This window comes from Cydia fagiglandana, chromosome 22 (assembly GCF_963556715.1).
Source record: "Cydia fagiglandana chromosome 22, ilCydFagi1.1, whole genome shotgun sequence".
Taxonomy (NCBI): Eukaryota; Metazoa; Arthropoda; class Insecta; order Lepidoptera; family Tortricidae; genus Cydia; species Cydia fagiglandana.
Genome location: NC_085953.1, coordinates 6,947,213 through 6,965,437, shown reverse-complemented (window position 1 = coordinate 6,965,437; position 18,225 = coordinate 6,947,213). Strand labels below are relative to the sequence as shown.

The 18,225-nt window shown below is 38.5% G+C and overlaps 1 protein-coding gene and 1 non-coding gene across 2 annotated transcripts in view; one reads left to right on the top strand and one right to left on the bottom strand.

Moving 5' to 3' along the window:
• LOC134675459 (polyamine-transporting ATPase 13A3-like) overlaps positions 1–17,962 on the top strand; it is a 42,494-nt gene extending 24,532 nt beyond the window's left edge. The window contains exons 16-19 of the mRNA XM_063533728.1: positions 1,566–1,699; positions 2,101–2,247; positions 3,105–3,231; positions 14,779–17,962. Coding sequence (XP_063389798.1) covers positions 1,566–1,699; positions 2,101–2,247; positions 3,105–3,231; positions 14,779–15,737 — 1,367 coding nt within the window. The 3' untranslated portion in view covers positions 15,738–17,962. The remainder of the gene's footprint in view (positions 1–1,565; positions 1,700–2,100; positions 2,248–3,104; positions 3,232–14,778) is intronic.
• Trnag-gcc (transfer RNA glycine (anticodon GCC)) lies at positions 791–861 on the bottom strand. Its single transcript has one exon. It is a non-coding gene; the product is annotated as a tRNA-Gly (tRNA).
• Positions 17,963–18,225: the final 263 nt, after the last annotated feature.

Below are 18,225 nucleotides of genomic sequence, written 5' to 3'. Positions count from 1 at the left end.
ATGCTTTCGGCTATCTTCGGAATAATACGGATCGGTCCGCTCGGCCGATCGCCGCTGTGCGTTTAAGTAGTCGCAAACTTCACATTTAGTTTACGTATATAATATACGTATATTCTACTTTTAATTCATAATTCTAAAATAATTAAATAATCATCGAAGTTTGCCAGTCCTAAGCCTGGAATTCCATTTTGTTTTGGTAAAGTATGAAGGGAAATCAATTTGAATATCTACCTCCGAATCTTACATACATAATTAGTAATTAATTACATTATTTACAATTTTTAAGAATTAACAAAAAATCTTACGCATAGCGGTGACAAAACGCAACGCGTAATAAATAGATCGATCGCCGATACGGATCCGAGACGCCATAGAATCACTAGAGTGCCGTGGATGCGCTGCGTAATTGAGGAGATAACTGTAATGTGGCCATCTCGCGCGCGCCCGCGCGCTGTTTCACGTTCGGGTCATGTTTCGAGTGATGAGTGATGTGATATCTCAGTGTACCATTACGTGTTCGGAAAAGTGATGTGATATAGCATCACTTTTCGAAGCACTGTTTCGCGCATGTCTAGTATCAACACTAACGATAAAGTAGTAGTAGTAGATAAAACCACATTTCCTTTTCGATAAATAGGTTTTTGGATTTCCCTTCTATAGCCCTTGGGCGAGAAAGATAACATATCAGTAATATATGTATATCAAAAATAATAATTTCAATAACATGTGTAGGTACTTGACAACGAGGCAAAATTTAATAAAAAAAATATATTTAAAAAACAAAAAAGTATGCATCGGCCGGGAATCGAACCCGGGCCGCCCGCGTGGCAGGCGAGCATTCTACCACTGAACCACCGATGCTTATAGATGAGTATCCAAAATTAGCTATGAGTTGACGTCAGCGAGGCGAATGGACTATAGAATGATGCTTTTACGCAACCTTCTGTTTAATCTTAACTTTATTCGGCCTTGAACTTTTACAAGATTGCTCGAGGTTTTTTGTGCTAGTTTAGCATGATATAATAATGTATTTAATAAGTAGCACTTTTGAGGTGTATTATCTATTTATTTTTATACCTCGTTGGTTGCAAACAAGCACACGAGCCTCTTGATGGTGAGTGGTTTAAATTTATTCTGCGTGGGGTGGGAAGAATAAAAAAAACATACTGTATGTGTTTAGTCGGACTAAGGTCTACTCTGCTTGGCTTTTGCAATGACAAAGTGTATGAAACTTTCAAATTTTGTATGAAAATATGACGTTTATAATGTCTGTTCTGTCCAAGTCGGTGCAAAGTTAACTTAGATGAACTGTTAGAAACAGCAACATGTTTCAATTGTTAGGGTACCGTACCCAAAGGGTAAAACTCTATTACTAAGACTCCTCTGTCCGTCTGTTCGTTTTTTCTGTCACCAGGCTGTATCTCATGAGCCGTGATAGCTAGACAGTTGCAATTTTCACAGATGATGTATGTTTGTTGCCGCTATAACAAAAGTACGGCACCCTCGGTGGGCGTGTCGGACTCGCACTTGTCCGGTTATTTTTAACACAAGTGCGATTTCCCCAGGTGACAACATCCACACGGCGGTGAGCGTGGCCAAGGAATGCGGCATCCTAGCCCCGGGCGAGCGCGTCGTGCACCTCTGCGTGGAGAGCAGCGGGCTCGTGCCCGTCGTCTGCTGCGAGAGCTCCAGGCATGGGGTACGAAATGAAGCATCGCGAATTACATTAAAATGTCAAAAAAAATGAAATTTTAATAATTATCAAACTTGTTCACAAAATTTCACGAAATTCGGTTGAAAAATGTGACAGAGAAACACCCAGACAAACGCACAAAAGTATTTACCCAAATGGAAATTAAATGCTTCGCTCGCGCTTTGCGCTCGTTATGTATCTAATGATAACGAAAAAAAAAAATGAAAAATGATTTATTCAGTAACACCAAGCATTTAAAAAAAAAAGGTGGGTGCCCCTTTATAGAAATACCTGTGTTAAATAAGGAACAGCGCTCTTCCTTAGTGATTACCTAAAAGCTAAAAGCATTAACTATGATAACTGTAAAATATAATAAACTAAATAATATTGAATCATCTTTTTCTTAGGCCCCTATAGGAAGACGAACTGCGCTAACTAGATCCTGGCGTTCCGTGGACAGCGGCAGAGGCTCCTCCCGGAGTGCCCTGACAGACTCAGAGGCCCCGGCTGAAGACCCTAACTACAAGGTCGTCATGACTGGAGACACGTGGAAGGTGAGATGATGACTTGTGACGTTACAGTTCGATAGACTTTTTAGAACAGGGATTCCCTAATATTTTGATGCGAGGATGTGGTACACGTACCCACGAACCCACGGCACAGAATAAATAATAGTACTAGGTACAGAAGACTCACTCTCTAACAAAACGCGTCTGTTAATCGTAACAGACCGTAACAGACCGTGTGCTGATCGCAGCACAGATATGGCCGCTAGGTGGCGACAGCGCCACGCGCGGCTTATGGCTTTTCCCAAAATTGGGGTGGAACGGATGTACTTTTAGCTACCTGTAGCAAAGCGACGAAATCGCGGAGTGAGTCACGTCTGCCCACGGGTTTAAGGAAATTTTGTATCTGTCGGTCTTACCTGTGGACGCCATTGATATCTTGTAAAATCAAACCAAATCTAATTTGAAGACCTGTCAATGCTAAGCCATGACATTTTGTCTATGGGGATAATTTTATAGTATAATTAGACTTACTACCGTGTGCGATATCGCGTTCGTGGAACTTAGAGATATTTTTTCTGCCGTCTCGATATCGAGTCCGCGGGACTCGAAAGGTTTTTTGGGTTCCGTAGTTAACTAGAAAACCTTATAGTTTCGCCATGTCCGTCTGTCTGTCTGAAGCTTTTCTCCGTGATCGTTGGGGCCTGAAAGTTACAGTTTGGTATTGGCACGCATATATTTCTTTTAAATAACACAACATAGATATAGGTAGATATAGGTAGGTTTTTAACTAACATAGATATAGGTAGCTAAATTATATTTTTTGTACTAACACTATAATTTTATTGGGATTTGTGCCTGAAATACATAATTTCAATTAAATCTGGAATCTTCTTTCTGTGCAGGTATTGCGCGAGCACTACCCGCAGCAAGTGGCGCGGGTGATCGAGCGCGGCGCCGTGTTCGCGCGCATGTCGTCCGACCAGAAGCAACAGCTGGTCACCGAGTACCAAGCGCTGGGGTACTATGTTGGTAAGTATGCCTAGAATGACTTAAGTTTACTCTATGTGTCCTTTGGAACAGCTTTAAATGGTATTTGCTAATAAATAATGATTTATTTCGGTTCAACTTTTTGAGGGTGAGAAAGATTCAAGAAGTTTAAGAATGTTAAATATAGTTGGTCAAGCAGATCTTGTCGGTAGAAAAAGGCGGCAAATTTGAAAAATGTAGGCGCGAAGGGATATCGCCTTATAGAAAATTTGAATTTCGCGCCTTTTTCTACTGACGAGATTTGCTTGACCATCAATAAGAGTTTTGTCGCCTGTCGCGGTTGAGGTTTAATGCCAAAAATAAGATTTCTGAGAGTGAGTAACGGTAACAAGCGTCAATATTTACTTATTGGGCCAGCAATGTACATTGTACAGTCAGCGTCGTATAATAGGTAGCATCGAACGTATTCAAATAGTTCGGTACTCCATATTATTTGTACGGCGTGCCGAACTATTTGAATACTTTGGATGCTACCTATTATACGACGCTGACTGTACTGCAAATGTGGCACAGGGGCTTGAAGTCATAGCTGGGCAGTTAAATGACGGCATGAGGCCCTTACGATTCCGTGTTCGACGACCGGTTTGGCCTAGTGGGTAGTGACCCTGCCTGTGAAGCCGATGGTCCCGGGTTCGAATCCCGGTAAGGGCATTTATTTGTGTGATGAGCACAGATATTTGTTCCTAAGTCATGGATGTTTTCTATGTATTTAAGTATTTGTATATATTTATCGTTGTCTGAGTACCCGCAACACAAGCTTTCTCGAGCTTACCGTGGGATTTAGTCAATTTGTGTAAGAATGCCCATATAACCATTCCAGTCGCAGAATCATCAAAGTGGTAACTAAATGTCAGATGTGTCGTAACAGAGTCCACACAATGTGTCTAGAATTGTTTCGAAACAAAGTGTCGTCGCCGTGTGTACACTTTTCCGTAACAAGGTGTCGACACATTTGTGTGCACTTTGCGTGCGGTTTGCGACTAAATCTGACAGCAAATTTGTGACAGCAAATGTCAATATAAAATACCTCTTGAAAACCAAGGTTTGTCAAACTACTATTAGTGTCTCGTGTGCTCGTAAGTAATTCTAGTAAGTCATCATGGGCGATGCAAATGATAATAATCGACCAAAACCATATAAACACCCAACACCCGTCAACCTTTTACAGAAAAGTTTTTAAAGAAATGCAATAAGCTACTTAGGTCAGCCAACGAATGCTCCAAAAAGTTGTAGAGGGAAATGCTCGGAACACAATTTTTGACTCTGTAACTTGGTTTGGACAAGTTAGGAGGTGAACATATCAAAAGTCCCCGGCCGTAGCCCTTGAGCGGGGGAAGAGAGGGGGCTTTGAAGGTCCCATTTTCCGGTTTTTCGATTATATCTCGGAAACTATGCATCTTAGCGACATGGCCACTTATACAAAATGCAAGTTAATTTAATTTGTTACAAGTTTATTCCGTCAATTTGTTCGATATGTTGAATAGTTTTTGAGATATCCGCTCTTGAAAGTTTATTTAGGGCTCTCAATTTTATCTTGATATAATTATCTACATCAGTGAAGGTGCAAGGCCGTGTATGGTATCGTTTTCGTATAAATCTGGGTTGCTGAATCCATTTAAGGTATCACATTGACACCATTCCACAAAATAAAAAAATATCTTTTTAGGGTTCCGTACCTCAAAAGCAAAAAACGGAATCCTTATAGGATCACTCGTGCGTCTGTATGTCTGTCTGTCTGAATACACAAAATAGTTCTTTACCTATAGATGACAGGAAAACCTATTAGAAATGTGCAGTCAAGCGCGAGTCGGACTTAATGTACGGAACCCTTAATACGCGAGTCCGACTCGCACTTGGCCGGTTTATTTTAAACTCCTCTTGACGCTTAACCGCTGAATCGATTTCGTTGAAATTTGGTATAGAAATAGTTTGCGTCCCGGAACAGGACATAGGATAGATCTTATAACCAAAATCATCTTTTGAAGGTGTGAAAAGTGGCGTGGAAATTTGTACGGGAAATCAATAACCGCTGAACTGATTTATATTAAATTTGGGATGGTCTACATCTTTGATTTAGTTAAAAATGATAAAAAAAACATGACTTCAAACCTAAACTTAAACAGTATTAACTTCAAGAAGTCAATTCTGAATTCCTCTCCCTACACCTCATTTCACACCTTTAAAGGATGATTTTTGAGATAACTTATTATGTCCTGTCTCGGGACTCAATATATATGTGTACTAAATTTAAATTAAAACTGTTCAGCAGTTTAAGCGTGAAGAGGAGTTTAAAAGAAAGTATATGTTTTTACTTTGGAATGGTGTCAATGTGATACCATAACTAAATTTGGTACTGCGAATTTATACGAAAACGATACCAAACATGGCCTCGTAGCTTTAATGTTGTAGAAGTCAAAATAAAATTGAGAGCCCTAAATTCTTATTACTTGACCAAACTTGTGTAGAAGGAAAAGGAAAAATAAAAGTCTTCGGCAGGAATATAAGACACAGATATATTTTTTTTTTTGCGTTACTATTTCAATCATCAAATATAAACATACCTTGATTATATTATTCTAGTGAGATCCTCACAGATAAACAAAAACATTTACTTAAAAAATTACAAGGTCGAAATGTCACGGAACTTGTGAGAGTAATATGTGAAAAATAAAAACTTTTATGACAAAAAATCTGGACACAATTTAAGAAGCATCCCATTGCGTCGAGGAATCATCTGTATCTTTGCTTGTTTCATTACCTCCTCGCTTCTTTTTTTGTCCTGTTTAGTTTGATATTCAAATTTCCTAAGAGATGGCGCTGTTACAAACGCAAACTAGGTTACAGTAGTCCATCATAGAAAATACATATATAATGTCAAATATGTCAATAAATGTTTGGTAATTGGTATTGGTAACTAAGCAACTTATTCAAACAAAGTGGTCCTTCGAGTTGAGAAGTGAAACGACTTAAGTGACATAGACAGTGCATTCAAAAGTGAACTTTAATTACAGTACAATAGAACCTAAAGTTGAACCTAAGTGTCAGTGATTTAGAACATTTAGAAATATTTCGAGAAGCCGTCAGTCAAAATTGTCATCAAAATTACAAAATTATAATTAGAGATTTCGGGAAGATAAGATAAATAAAATATATGTTAAGACCTACGAGTAAACTCAGAAAATTCGCCGCTTCAAACTAGTGCATTTACAAGATTAGATTTTATTAAGTTGGAAAAAATTAGGTTTGAGAAACAGAAGAATATAGAACACGTCAAAATTTTTTCCATGTCAAATAAAACAATCATGATTTCGGTGTGAATTTTCATAGTTTCAAAGAATAGTTATCTCAAAAATCTCAAAATGTCTCAAGAATTACCTGGTTTATTAGCTGAGCAAGAAAATATTTGTGGACTAATACTCAAAGCGCAAGCGAACTTCAAGAAAACACCAAAAGCGAGATTAACAAGAGGATACATCAAGACAAGAAAAGAATCCATAGAACAATATTTCAGTCAGTTCGTAGAAAACAATCGAGCCTTGGTAAAAATATCAACATCGTCAGACAAAGCGAAGTACGAATATTTCAAAGACGATGTATATTCAGCGTGCGAAGAAATGTTCCTAGATTTGAAAGCAGAGATGACAGATATGCTTGAGAGTTCGACGACGGGTGGTACGAGTACAAGCAGCAATAATCCAACACCAAGCACAAGCAGGGATGACGTGAAGCTACCGAAAATAGATATAGCGAAGTTTACCGGTAACTATCAAGATTGGACTTCGTTTTACGACATGTTTACATCACTCATCCACAACAAAGAGAACTTGAGCAGCGTCCAAAAGATGCATTATTTAAAAAGCTACTTGTCTGGAGAACCTGCTCAACTGTTGGATCATCTAGCCGTCACTGAAACAAACTACGAATTGGCATGGCTCACGCTGCAAAACAGGTACAACAACAAGAGAGTTATAGTTAATTCCATCTTAAGCAAGTTAATGAATCAAAAGAAAATTCACACAGGCACTGCTAAAGCGATTCGAGAGATATTAGATACAACTATGGAGTGCCTTAACAAGCTGAAAGTACAAAACATTAATACAAGTTCATGGGATACACTTATTATACACATCATTGTTGAGAAGTTAGACACCGAGACACATAAAGAGTGGGAGGAAGAAGCAAGTAACCTGAACCTCACGGAGTTACCTACAATGGTCATGTTCAACAAGTTTTTAGAAAAGAGATTCCGAGTTTTAGAGATGATGCAACCTAGCCAAACAACGAACATGAACATGAAGAGTACCTATCGAAGCACCCAGAGAGAACCTAACGTCACTGTCGAGTCTAAGTCATTTCACGTGTCACCAGCTATCAAGTGTGGTTTTTGCAAGCTAAACCATCATTTGAACCAATGTAAAGAGTTTCAAGAGCTAACACTAGAAAAGAAAACAGAGTTCATTCAAAACCAACAACTCTGCTTTAACTGCCTAATCCATGGTCATGCTGTCCGCTTCTGTAAGAGCAAGTTTTCATGTCAAAAGTGCGGAAGAAGACATCACACACTGTTGCACAACAATACATACCAATCCAAAGAGAAAGAGCACAAAGAAGAAACAAAACAAGAGAGAGAACCCAAAGATTTCAAGCGAGAGAGAGAAACTAAACTAGAACCCAAGCAAGACATGAAGAATAAGAGAGAGATAGTTGCCCACCTAACAACAGGAAGCATGACAGGATTGTTATCTACAGCACAAATTAACGTGACGAACCATCAAGGAAGAGAATTCGTATTAAGAGCCTTGTTGGACCCATGTTCTCAAGAGTCATTCCTGAACGAGTCTGCAGCCCAAACTATGGGGCTTAAGAGAAAACGCGTAAACGGAAACGTATCAGGTCTTGATCAGATGAGCACACCCATCCGATTTGCTGCAGATATCGAGATTTCATCACGTCATAATCCTGAAAAGAAAATGAGTTTAACAACCTACATAGTAAAGCGAGTAACAAACATCATGCCTTCAGAGAAACTTACCATCGACAACTGGGTACACCTAAGAGACTTACAACTAGCTGATCCGACTTACCACCAACCAAGTTCTATAGATATTCTATTGGGAGTTGAAGTTTACAACGAGATGATACAGCCTGGTCTGATCAAAGGCGTTCCAGGCTCTCCCATAGCTTTACAAACACATTTGGGTTGGATAATATCAGGAAAAGTCACAGTCGGAACAGAACAAGAGCGAGAAGAGAAACCATTCATTAGCATGCATTTAAATGTCGAGTTGAACCATATGCTAAAGAGATTCTGGGAGCTAGAGACAATAGATGAAGAGAAACACAAGCTAACAGCAGAAGAGATCAAAGTAGAAGAAATATACGAAAAAACTACCACTAGAGACGAAGACGGACGTTACATAGTAGATCTGCCAATGAGACATGACCCACCAGTTCTACCATCTAACAGCCGAGAGATTGCACTGAAACGCTGGAAGTCTACAGAGAACAGACTTAAGAGTAAACCACACCTATTAGAAGAATACAACAAAGTTCTAGAAGAGTACATAACGCTAAACCACATGAAGAAAATAGAAAACAAAGATAAAGATAATGGTGTGTGGCTACCTCAATTTGCTGTGATTAAAATGGAGCGAGAAACTAGCAAATTAAGAGTAGTTTATGACGCGTCATGCAAAGGAAGCAACGGGGTATCCTTAAATGACGAGTTACTAATCGGACCCCCTTTGCTAGAAGATTTAAGAGCCATTCTCATTAGATGGAGAACATACAAGATAGCATTTGTCGCCGACGTAGAGAAGATGTATAGACAGATACGGGTAAAAGATGAACACACGAATTACCAGAAAATTGTATGGAGACCGGATCCAAAGGGACCCATTGAAGACTTCAAACTCTTAACTGTTACATTTGGAACATCCTGTGCGCCTTATCTCGCAATAAAAACTTTGAGGCAAACAGCAAAAGATGAAGGAGCTGACTATCCAAAAGCTCAGAAGATGATATTACGAGATTTCTATATGGATGATTTGCTCTCCGGTACAGACGAAGAAAAAGATGCTATAGAAATTCAAAAACAAGTTACACAAATTTTAAGTTCCGGAGGATTCCCACTAAAGAAATGGTGTTCAAATAGCGAAGAGTTTATGACAGCATTAGACAAACAAGAAAAGAGAGAAGAAACACAGACAGTCGAAATAAAACGCAAAGAGAGCGTGAAAACATTAGGTATAACATGGGAAGTTAAGAAAGACAAGTTACTCATACCTAATCATATCAAAGATGTAGAAGACACACCTATGACTAAAAGAAGCGTTTTATCTGAGATAGCATCAATATTCGACCCAATGGGATGGATCGCTCCAAGCGGCATACTAGCAAAAATATTTATGCAAGTTATGTGGAAGAAAGGCATTTCGTGGGATGAAGAACTTCCAGCAGAACTACAAAAAGAGTGGTTGCAGTATAAGAGAGAACTGCCAGCCTTGAAAGATGTCAGCTTAGATCGATGGATGCACACTACGAGTAAATCAAATCTTGAACTGCATGGTTATGCAGACGCTTCAGCATTAGCATATGCAGCAGTTATTTACTCGAGAGTTATAGACGAAGAAGGAGAAATCAGAGTATCCCTCGTGACAGCAAAAACAAAAGTCTCGCCGATTCGGAAAGTTTCCTTGCCGCGATTGGAGCTACTGGCTGCTACATTATTGAGTAAACTTATGAAACAAGTCGCTGATACACTAGAAGTTCATATTGACAACGTATACGCTTATTCAGATAGTCAAGTGACTTTGGCTTGGATACATGGAGATCCATTGAAATGGAAGCCTTTTGTAAAGAATAGAGTCATAGAAATCACAGAGATACTGGATGCTAATCACTGGTTCTACGTAAACACTAAGCAAAATCCTGCTGATCCTGCTTCAAGAGGAGTGATACCTTCAAAACTTATGTCCACAGAGATATGGTGGAACGGACCTGAAATGCTGAAAGAGAAAGAAATAAGATTAGAAAAAGGAACTCCACTAGACACAGCAATAGAAAAGAGAAAGAATATAGTAACGATGGTAGTAACAAATGAGAATGAGGAACAACTTACCTTATTGAAGAGGTTTTCATCACTGGAGAAACTTACCCGTGTTATTGCATACTGCAGACGCTGGCTAAAAATTATAGATAGAGAGAAAAGTAACTTACCTTCTTACCTGACGTACGAAGAAAGAAACGATGCACTTACAATATGTATAAGGATGTCACAAGAAGTGGAATTTTCAGAAGAGATAGAAGACCTGAAAGAAAACAAAAACTTAAAACCTAAGAGTAACCTACTAGCTCTATCCCCTTTCCTTGACGACAAGAATGTTCTAAGAGTCGGTGGTCGATTGAAGCACGCAGATATGGAATTCATACGAAAACACCCGATCATCATTTCGAAGAACAATATACTACTACCGTTAATATTGAGAGATGCTCATGCCAAAACACTACACGGCCCTCCGCAAATGATGATTACATACTTACGAGGCAAATATTGGCTGATTAACGCAGCAAGCCGCGTTAAACGTTTAGTGCGGGAGTGCGTTACATGTATAAGACAGAATGCGAAGAACAGAGAACAAAAAATGGGAGATTTACCTGATTCTAGAGTCAAGCCGTGTAGACCATTCTTGATCACCGGAACGGACTTTGCGGGACCAATAAATGTCAGAATGAGCAAGGGTAGAGGTGCCAAATCCTACAAGGCCTACATATGTTTATTCGTTTGTATGTGCACGAAGGCACTACATATAGAGGTTGTAAGTGACATGACGACACAAGTATTCTGTAGCAATTTGTTAGATCTGAAAATAAAGATAACTTGCGTCGTCACGGATGTCGATTTATAGGTTATAGGGAGTGCAGAATTCGAAAACGATGATCATTTTATAATCCAAGATGGCGGCTACGTATTTTGTCATAAAAGTCGTCATGAATATCGTTTTATAGGTTTTAGGAAGTGCCGATTTCGAAAATGATGACCAGTTTGGAATCCAAGATGTGTGCCGTGCACTTTGTCATAAAAGTCGTCATGGATATCGTTTTATAGGTTTTAGGGAGTGCAGAATTCGAAAATGATGACCATTTTGGATTCCAAGATGTCTGCCGTGCACTTTGTCATATAAGCCGTCATAGATGTTGATTTATAGGTGTTAGGAAGAGCAGATTTCGAAAATGATGACCATGACCAACAAAACGACATCCATGTCGACTTTTAACATAGTGCATGGCCGCCATTTTGGATTCCAAAATGGTCATCATTTTCGAAATCAGGGCCCCCTAAAACCTATAAAACGACACCCATGACAACTTTTATGACATAGTGCATGACCGCCATTTTGGATTCCAAAATGGTCATCATTTTCGAAATCAGGGCCCCCTAAAACCTATAAAACGACACCCATGACAACTTTTATGACATAGTGCATGGCCGCCATTTTGGATTCCAAAATGGCCATCATTTTCGAAATCTGCGTCCCCTAAAACCTATAAAACGACATCCATGACGACTTTTATGACATAGTGCATGGCCGCCATCTTGGAATCCAAAATGGTCATTGTTTTCGAAATCTGCGCCCCCTAACACCTATAAAACGACACCCATGACGACTTTTATGACATAGTGCATGGCCACCATTTTGGAATCCAAAATGGTCATCATTTACTAAATCTGCGCCCCCCAAAGCCTATAAAACGATACCCATGACAACTTTTATGACAGTGCATGGCCGCCATTTCAGATTTCAAAATGGTCATCATTTTCTAAATCGGGGCCCCCTAAAACCTATAAAACGATATCCATGACGACTTTTATGACATAGTGCATGGCCGCCATTTTGGAATCGAAAATGGTTATCGTTTTCGAAATCTGCGCCCCCCAAAACCTATAAAACGACACCCATGATGACTTTCATGACATAGTGCATGGCCGCCATTCTGGATTCCAAAATGGTCATCATTTACTAAATCTGCGCCCCCCAAAACCTATAAAACGATACCCATGACAACTTTTATGACAGTGCATGGCCGCCATTTCAGATTTCAAAATGGTCATCATTTTCTAAATCGGGGCCCCCTAAAACCTATAAAACGACATCCATGACGATTTTTATGACATAGTGCATGGCCGCCATCTTGGAATCCAAAATGGTCATCGTTTTCGAAATCTGCGCCCCCTAAAACCTATAAAACGACACCCATGACGACTTTTATGACATAGTGCATGGCCGCCATCTTGGAATCCAAAATGGTCATCGTTTTCGAAATCTGCGCCCCCTAAAACCTATAAAACGACACCCATGACGACTTTTATGACATAGTGCATGGCCACCATTTTGGAATCCAAAATGGTCATCATTTTGTAAATCTGCGCCCCCCAAAACCTATAAAACGACATCCATGACGACTTTTATGACATAGTGCATGGCCGCCATTTTGGAATCGAAAATGGTTATCGTTTTCGAAATCTGCGCCCCCCAAAACCTATAAAACGACACCCATGACGACTTTTATGACATAGTGCATGGCCGCGATTTTGGATTTCAAAATGGTCATCATTTTCTAAATCGGGGCCCCCTAAAACCCATAAAACGACATCCATGACGACTTTTATGACATAGTGCATGGCCGCCATTTTGGAATCGAAAATGGTTATCATTTTCGAAATCTCCGCCCCCCAAAACCTATAAAACGACACCCATGACGACTTTTATGACATAGTGCATGGCCGCCATTCTGGATTCCAAAATGGTCATCATTTTCGAAAGCGGGGCCCCGTAAAACCTATAAAACGACATCCATGACGACTTTTATGACATAGTGCATGGCCGCCATCTTAGAATCCAAAATGGTCATCGTTTTCGAAATCTGCGCCCCTTAAAACCTATAAAACGACACCCATGACGACTTTTATGACATAGTGCATGGCCGCCATTTTGGATTTAAAAATGGTCATCATTTTCTAAATCGGGGCCCCCTAAAACCTATAAAACGACATCCATGACGACTTTTATGACATAGCGCATGGCCGCCATCTTGGAATCCAAAATGGTCGTCATTTTTGAAATCTGCGCCTCCTAAAACCTATAAAACGACACCCATGACGACTTTTATGGCATAGTGCATGGCCGCCATTTTGGATTCCAAAATGGTCATCATTTTCAAAATTGGGGCCCCCTAAAACGTATAAAACGACATCCATGACGACTTTTATGACACAGTGCATGGCCGCCATTTTGGATTCCAAAATGGTCATCATTTTCGAAATCAGCACTCCCTAAAACCTATAAATCGACACCCATCTCGACTTTTATGACAAAGTGTTTGGCTACCATCTGCATGCAAGACATTTCTATTATTTTTACGTACAAAAATGGCCCCCTGTCAACTTCCAACCGAGATTTAATCGATAATTTATTCGATTAATGTTCAGATTCATTCAAATTCAATCTATGTTAGGTCGACTAACCTAATCGTGATTAAAATTTGAGGATTAACTTTATTTATTCCATTAATTAGCGCCACTTGCACCATTCCACTAACCCGGGGTTAACTGGTTAAACCTGGAGTTACCATGGTTACCAGTACAATTTGATACTGGGTTAACGGTTTAACCGCTTAACCCAGGGTTAGTGGGACGGTGCAAGTGGGCCTTAGTCGAATAAACGAATAAACATTTTTACACTTTGAGAATATCTGAAAACAAATGAACACAAGGAGCCATTTTGCAAATCGAGTAACTTTGTTATTACTTTTGACAGCGCGTGTCATGTGTCTACACAGAGTCGACACAAAGTCGAAACATTTGCGACTACTTTGTGACTGCAATATTTCGCAGCCTTAAACCATATTTATACATCATAATTAACAAGTTTCGTAGTATGTAAAGCGTTATTTCTGTTATCTAAGTATAGTATACGCATCGAAGTACTAAAAATTCATCAAATAATATATTTATGAACACAAGAACTGAGAAGTAAACAATTTCATTTCCGGCTAAACTAAAACAATGTGGTGGCGCGTTGATTATATTACACTTAGTTTATCAAATCACTCGAGCAGTTTAATTCCCCATAATAATTTAAGTCCTATTGTAATATAAATGCAAACAATATATAATTACGTCTTGTAATCCGTTTTAGAGATGGCGTATTAATGTCACTTATTTTTATTTAACTATTTTTCCATCTGACAGTTTCCATTTGACAGGAACAAAATGAACGAATGATTTTGGCATAAAGTAGTCGCAAACTAGTAACAATGTGTGCACACGGCGACCACACTTTATGTCACTTTGTGTCATGTGTCGACCCTTCCCCATTTCTGGTAACTGTGTCGACACGGCGACGACTCTGCGACTGGAATTGTGACCGAAACAGACGGTGTCGACACAAGATGTGTCTACACCGCGTCGTAACGGCGACTGGAAATGGTTGTATGGGTGTCGTTATAATATTTAATATTATTCTCCAGGCATGTGCGGCGACGGCGCCAACGACTGCGGAGCCCTGCGCGCCGCGCACACCGGCATCTCTCTCTCGGAACTGGAGTCCAGCGTCGCAGCCCCCTTCACCTCCTCCGACCCCGACATCGTCTGCGTGGCGAGGGTGCTCCGCGAAGGCCGAGCCGCCCTAACCACAAGCTTCGGAGTCTTCAAATTCATGGTAGCATACTCCTTAACAGAATTCTTCTCTGTCGCGTTTCTGTATTATTTCGACTCGAATTTGACTGACTTCCAATTTTTATATATAGATGTCGCTATGATTGTGAATTTCGCGTTCTTTTTCGGCATGACCGAGGCTTATAGAGGGAAATTATGTAAAATACCACCTCTAACGTCTCTACTTGGATTGGTACCTTTAGTGTCATTAATCGGCCAGATGATTCTAATTGGCGTAGCGCAGTATTTCAGTTATTTCGCTTTAACTTTCTTCCCGTGGTATGAGAGGCATTTATATGAAGGTGAGGAGGCTAACGAGTGTTGGGAGAATTATGCCATTTTCACAGTTTCAATGTTCCAGTATATAGTCATGCCTATAGTGTTTTCACACGGCGCGCCGTATAGAAGATCTGTCGTCACTAATAAATACCTAATGATCAGTGTGATTATAATGACCGCTATATCGATATACATAACGGTTGCCCCGGCAAAATTCTTAGCAGAATTTTTACAACTTAAAATGCCGAAAGATATCTTACTAAGTTATATAGTTTTAGCTATAGCCTCGTTCCATTTTGTGATAGCGTTGTTTTTTGAAAGAGTAATTGTACAGTATCTTATGGAAAGAAAAGAGATGGTACCGAAATGTTTGAAGGAAAGACGAGTTAGGAAGACTCCGCATCTTATGATTAAAAGGGAATTGACAGATTTGGACTATTTGGAATGTGATAGTGAGATAAAGTTTGTGAGAGAAGGGAGCTCGGGCAAATGAGGCTAAACTACTTAAGTTATACAAATATATAAATACACAAACGGGTCTACCGCGGTATAATTTCATTGTTGTTTTTCCGTGACTACAGCTGGTGCAACTCAGCTGAAACGTCGGAATTTAAAGTACAAACAATGAAATTATATCGCGGTAGGCCCGTTTGTGTAACTAAATATGTGTACAAAACGCGAGAGTTTAAAGTGTTAAGTTATACAGGATGTAACCATTCGTACAAAAATATTTCTTTGATGGCTTAGCCATATATTTAAACAAAGAATTGAAACTGATATTATTTAGTTTTCGCCGTGCGCGCAAGAAATACATATAATATGTATGTCGTTTTTATTACTTTTTTTGTGTATTCACAAATCGATGGTTGTAGATCGATATTATAACATTACAATTATCGTATAACGATTGTATTTACCGTTTGGTATTATTGTAAGAATCATCTTCCATTCATTTGACATATTACCTCTTCACCGACGGATTTAGTACTTTTAAGTATAAGTATTGTATTTTTTTCTATAAACAAAAATAAACATAATTTTATTGCATATTGCTTAACATGAATTAACTTAACCCTTTCAATGCCAAGTGTTCCATTATGAACACACCTAGCGTGTTGTGTTGCGTGTAATATGTATATTTCGTTTTATAATTTATTTACATTTATATAATAATAATTTCGTGTATTTTCAATGTATTGTTAATATATTATATTATAAGCCTATACGGTGTCCCACTGCTGGGCAAAGGCTGGGCTTTGGGTATTGTTAATGTCAATTGAAAAAAAAAACTATTCGCAAACTATCCAAAGTTCGCTTATGAGCTTATCTATTATGACATTTTTATTCGACTTTACTGTATTTTCGTGCATTTTTGCATAACCCTTGCATTCTTTATGTTGCAGTATTTTTATCGTTACGATTTTTCTATGAATTTTACTATTAACATTATTTTAATTTAACATAGTTTTAAGTTTAAGCACAATGTGATAGTATACCGGACGTACACAAAGATGAGTGCCTTATGAGTTTATTTAGTAGTAAGAATATTATATTATATGTAAGTGAAAATGTGAAAACATTCCGAATATATCGTTGGTGCTGTGCATACCAAATGTTAGACTAATATTTTTATCTAATCTTTCATTTTATTCTCATCTGCGAGAGACGAAAGTATGTATTAACCTTTTGAACGCCACAGACGGCAATTGACGTCAACGCAAAATCGTGATAACGACGCCAAAGACGGCATTTGACGTCGATCGTGTTTTGATGAAAATCTATTGAAAAACACCCCACTTTTAGGTTGGCATTATTTATTTACAAAACTAAATTTTACTCCCGTGGCGTCAGTGGCATGGCAAATGGATGCGCCGTTTGGCGTTCAAAAGCTTAAAGCCATCATAAGAAGTAGTGTACCTTCAAAATATACGGAACGAATAGAACCATGTAACAAATCTGAGAAAAGCATACCGCGATCCACTTCATTCGCTCGAATATATGAAAGTGGTAGAGAGACAGTACGAACGTAGGTAATTTCACTCATTTCGGCTTTCGAAACGTCACTGTATTGTATTAAATTCTGAATTTAAACTAGTGTAAGTAATCGAATTGTTTAGCAGATCTTATGAATTATAATAATTTCTTATGACTTTGTTATCGGCGGCTGAAAGGACCTTCGCACAAATATGTAATATGAATATTACGCACATTTTGTGTCTTAATTTAGTCCACTTGTCGAATAAGTAATTAACTATTCTTTTGATATGAATTGTATTTATACAGGCTCTATAGTTTTGTGACTTTCGAACGAGTTATGATATTATGAATGTGACTTATGAAATTAATACTTCGAGTATGAACGTTATATATTTTAGATCTATATTTTATTTTTATTTAACAGTTTACAATTTCATTACATCTAGTTTGTGAAACATTATAAATCGTAATCTTAAATCCTCTAGAAGCATCATACCCAACCCAATATAATAAATATATTAATGGGAGCCATATTTTCAAAGTCGACTTTATTCTCTGATAGTAAGTTAAATCAAAGGGATTAAAAGGATCAAATTGAACTTACTAAACTATCTTACAATGACAAACTAAATGTAATAATTGTACGTGATGTACCATTGATACCTTCGGGTATTAATCGTATCTTGTGGATACTGATGTGTAGTGAGCAAAATATTTCAGTAATAAAAGTAATTTAATTTATTACATGTTTTTTATTTCTTAACAAAACATCTCATTTGCTGGTCGGTTAATTACGAGTAGTTAGGTATATTTTTTTAAGCCTTTATAAGGCAGAGGAAATATATTTCCCACCACGTTTTGAACTTTATTTCAAAATGATAGGGTTCAATTTTGCATAATTCCTGACTACCTTTTATGCCTTATGAAAGGGTTACTTCGAATTACATGTCCATCCGGCTGTGTATGAAAAACACTGTAATGACTTTCGAGTGCATGTCTACAAT